Source organism: Pinus tabuliformis, chromosome 3_2, assembly GCF_031772625.1.
Source record: "Pinus tabuliformis cultivar Carrire ecotype Pingquan chromosome 3_2, CPIR1, whole genome shotgun sequence".
Lineage (NCBI taxonomy): Eukaryota > Viridiplantae > Streptophyta > Pinopsida > Pinales > Pinaceae > Pinus > Pinus tabuliformis.
The window spans coordinates 480,673,079-480,676,716 of record NC_142302.1 but is presented as its reverse complement, the minus strand read 5'-3'; the positions used below and the strand labels follow the sequence as shown (position 1 = coordinate 480,676,716).

The 3,638-nt window shown below is 39.0% G+C and overlaps 1 protein-coding gene across 1 annotated transcript; it reads left to right on the top strand.

Annotated features, from left to right (window-relative positions):
* The first annotated feature begins 211 nt into the window (after positions 1-211).
* Positions 212-3,399, top strand: LOC149181382 (RNA-binding (RRM/RBD/RNP motifs) family protein). Its single transcript, XM_089416602.1, has 4 exons — positions 212-768; positions 2,009-2,220; positions 2,428-2,614; positions 2,832-3,399. Exons 1-4 carry the CDS (start codon positions 735-737, stop codon positions 3,020-3,022), a joined length of 624 nt encoding a protein of 207 aa, XP_089272728.1. The 5' UTR covers positions 212-734; the 3' UTR covers positions 3,023-3,399.
* The last annotated feature ends 239 nt before the right edge of the window (positions 3,400-3,638 follow it).

Below are 3,638 nucleotides of genomic sequence, written 5' to 3'. Positions count from 1 at the left end.
AAAAAGCCACATATCCGTAACGCTCTCTTAAAAAATCTTCGCTCTATGTCGGTGCACGTCAATTAACGGCATATTCCATTTCTGTCAACCCCAAAGAGCCCTTTAATTGTAACTCAAACCCCTTCCGGTAGTGAGCAGATCCGAGACGTAAACGTCAATCCGAACGTTAGATAACGGCGACCGGTTCTATATATCGGGTGTGGTGGGAGAAGCTCGGGTTCAGATTTGGGAGTCGTTGTTCGTGTTGTTGAGGTCGATCATCTGCTAGGGCTATTAGGGTCTTTTGGGTAGTTTATTCAGGGGTCCGGGGTCTGGTTTCTGTGAGTTATTGGATTATAGAAGGCGTTCGGGTTCAGATTTAGTAGTCGTTGTTCGTGTTGGTTTAGGTCGATCATCTTGTAGGGTTATTAGGGTCTTTTGGGCTTGTTTATTCAGGTGTCTGGTTTCTGAGTTGTTGGATTATAGAGTGGGTTCGGGTTCAGATTTGGTTGTCGTTGTTCGTGTTGGTTTAGGTCGATCATCTGCTAGGGCTATTAGGGTCTTTTGGGTTTGATTATTCAGGGGTCTGGTTTCTGTGTTATTGGATTATAGAGGGTGTTCTTCTGGCGTTTTAGTTCTGCGAGTTGCTTGAAGGAATCCCCGTTATTATTTTGCGAGGGATTCGAGGGTTTGACGGGTTTCGATCCTGGTAATTAAAACAGATCGGAAAAGTTTCGGAGCGTTTTGTTGCCAGAATGCCGGGGAATCCACTTTGCACGCTGTTTATCGGTTAGTACTCATTTTTCTCATTTTGTCTCTTATCATGCCAGCGTAAGATCTTATTTGTTTGTTTTTTAGGGTTTAATTGTTTGTATTGTTCGCATATGTGGAATTTCTTTGGACTTTGATGTTTCTGTAACACAATCTACTAAGGGTTTGCCTTTATTCCTTCTATTATACAGTGTTTTTGTTAGATCTCGTATATTGCGTGCCGCGAGTGTTTCGTTTGTAAATAATAACTGTGATTGGCTGATAAAAGCTCGGCTTCTGTCATGATAGTTTCAGATAATCCAACTGTATCCTTTAGAGAGGGAAATAATCTTGTAACACCCAGGGTTTATAATCTTTTAGTTGCCTTTAGGGGTTTTGGAGCCCCTTTATGGTGGCAGTTGGTTTCGATGTATTGGCGCAATTTGACTGTATTGGTTTTAATGTGCATCACTCTTGGATCTGTGTGTTCGACTTGTTAGATTCTTCTTCTGGGGATAATCAAACCCTTGGATAGCATGGCTCCAACTTATTTATCTATGGAGAGCGATGAAAGGTTGTATTATTCCTGGATTTATTTTGCATCGCAGATTGGTCTTAGCCCTGGTTTTATTATACGTTGAGAGGTTTAAAAATGTTAGCTGCAAATCTTGTCGTCAACTTGTTATTATGAATGCAAAGTTATTGAAATAGTTTTTTTTGGTGCAAAATTATTGAGATTTGCATCTTTAGGCATTCGTTGTATTATGATGCATGGTGGGTTTGTTTTATGGGTTGGTTCTGTGCAAGGAACCTTTTAACTGTGTTCGGTTATTGCTAATATGTATTTTACTCCAATAATGGAGTTTAGATCGTTCTTAAATCCCAACAAAATAGTCGTAGTGAGCATGACCAGGATTCCACATCACATATCGTAGTTACGGCATTCTCCTTTTTTGGGTCTTGTTATTCTGATAGAATTGTTGTAGAAATCTAAGAAGTTTAGATTCAATATTTCGCTCTGATACTGTGGTTGCTGGATAGCTATATGTAAAGTCCTCCAATTAATGCCCACGGTCGCAGCGTTAATTTTATGTATAAAATATGCCCTAGGTATATTTAAAAGTGGTTTCTACACTCCTGCGACGGTGCTCCACGTATGCCGTGTTAATTTCTTCCTATGGTGTTCTGAACTTGTTAAATCTATGGAATTGGCGGTGGTTGGTTGCGCAAAGGGGTTTTGTTTCGGCTAATTAACAAATTTTTTTATTTGCATGTTTAGGAAACTTGGATGACAAAGTGGATGAAAGGGTGTTGTATGAAATTATGATTCAGGCAGGGCCTCTGCTGGATCTCTACATCCCAAGAGATAAAGAGACCAATCGCCACAAAGGCTATGCTTTTGCAGAGTATGAAACGGAGGAGGTTGCTCAGTACGCTGTAAAGTTGTTTTCGGGATTAGTTAGTCTATACAACAAATCTGTCCGCTTTGCGGTTTGTCTATTGCCTGCCATCTTTTTCGCTTTGCGGTTTGTTGTTTGTTATCTATGATGCATCTGTAAATTTGCCTTTTTTGTGTTGTTTTTTCTTAGGATGCATTATTTGCTCTTCGTTACCCTGTTAATTGGGTGTTGCAAAATTATTTATGGCATATGAATTTTAAGTGGAGCTGAAGCTTGCAATTATTCACTTCTGTTGCAGATTTCTGGTCAAGATAAACCACCACAATCTCAGGCTGCTGTTGGTGCGTCTCCCTCTCAGAGACCGCCTATCCAGTCGCCTACAGTATCTGGGAAGCAAATGCTTCCTCCTCCTCTTCCTACGCCTTTACAAGTAAATTCTTCCAGACATTTGCCTTATCACTCTCCCATTTCAAGCTACCCGTCAGGTAAGGTGCTGATATTTTGCCTTTTCCTTTCTAACGAACTGAATGATTTAGTGGAAATGCCGTATGAAAATATAAGTGGATTGTTCCTTGCCTACAGATCTATAAGGCAGGCAGTAATTTGATTGCATTGGTAGAAAATGTTTGATTAGTTCAGTATAATATTATATATATATTATATTCTTGTTTCTTACTTATCATTATATTGTTTGTTTCACAGCTTATAATAGTCTGGGAGCTACTAAAAATGGTTATAACTTGGAGAATTTTTCACACTCACAATCATTCAATAACAATTCCAAAGTTATAGAGGAACGGAGGTTTGATTCTTATTTGTCACCAGTGAGTCATATCGGCCCTAGGTCGTCTGTCTATGGTTCAGGACATGCTTTTGCATATCCTTCCTATTAGCATGCGCATATTCTGGGAAATTTCTGTACCATCTATGTACCATACGATAGGAAGGAAAACAGTGCGTTTTCCGTGAGCCGTTTATAACTTTTCTATGGAATATGTAGATGGGGTTTGATGGGTTAAGCTATGCCAGCCTCAGAGTATGCTTACAGGAGTAGATCCCTACGGCTTGTAACATGAGTTGACAATTAAGGAATCTCCATCAGGTTAAGCTCACAGTTTTGAGAGATCTGGTATAGCTCAAGACTGAAAGCTATTGACATAGATCTCCAATATTGATTCACGTTTTTAATGTTGACTAATTTGTAATTATATCAGCTCGATATTAAAGCTCCTAATTATTTATTAGAATCAAGTTTTACTTAATTTTTAACAATTCAACGGCTACTTCTTTGGATTGTGTAATGGGTTGTGAGCATATCAGAGCAGGAGGAAATTGAGCCCTCACAATATAAACAATGCAAAACTTTTATACCGAAGGTCCACGATTTCACATGGCTTTTAGCATTGGAGTGGAAGTGGAATTGTAATTAGAATTGGATTTTTCTTTGTAGAAATATACCACCTCCGATTGATGTATTTGTCTCTTTCCATTTACGTTAAAATGTTACGA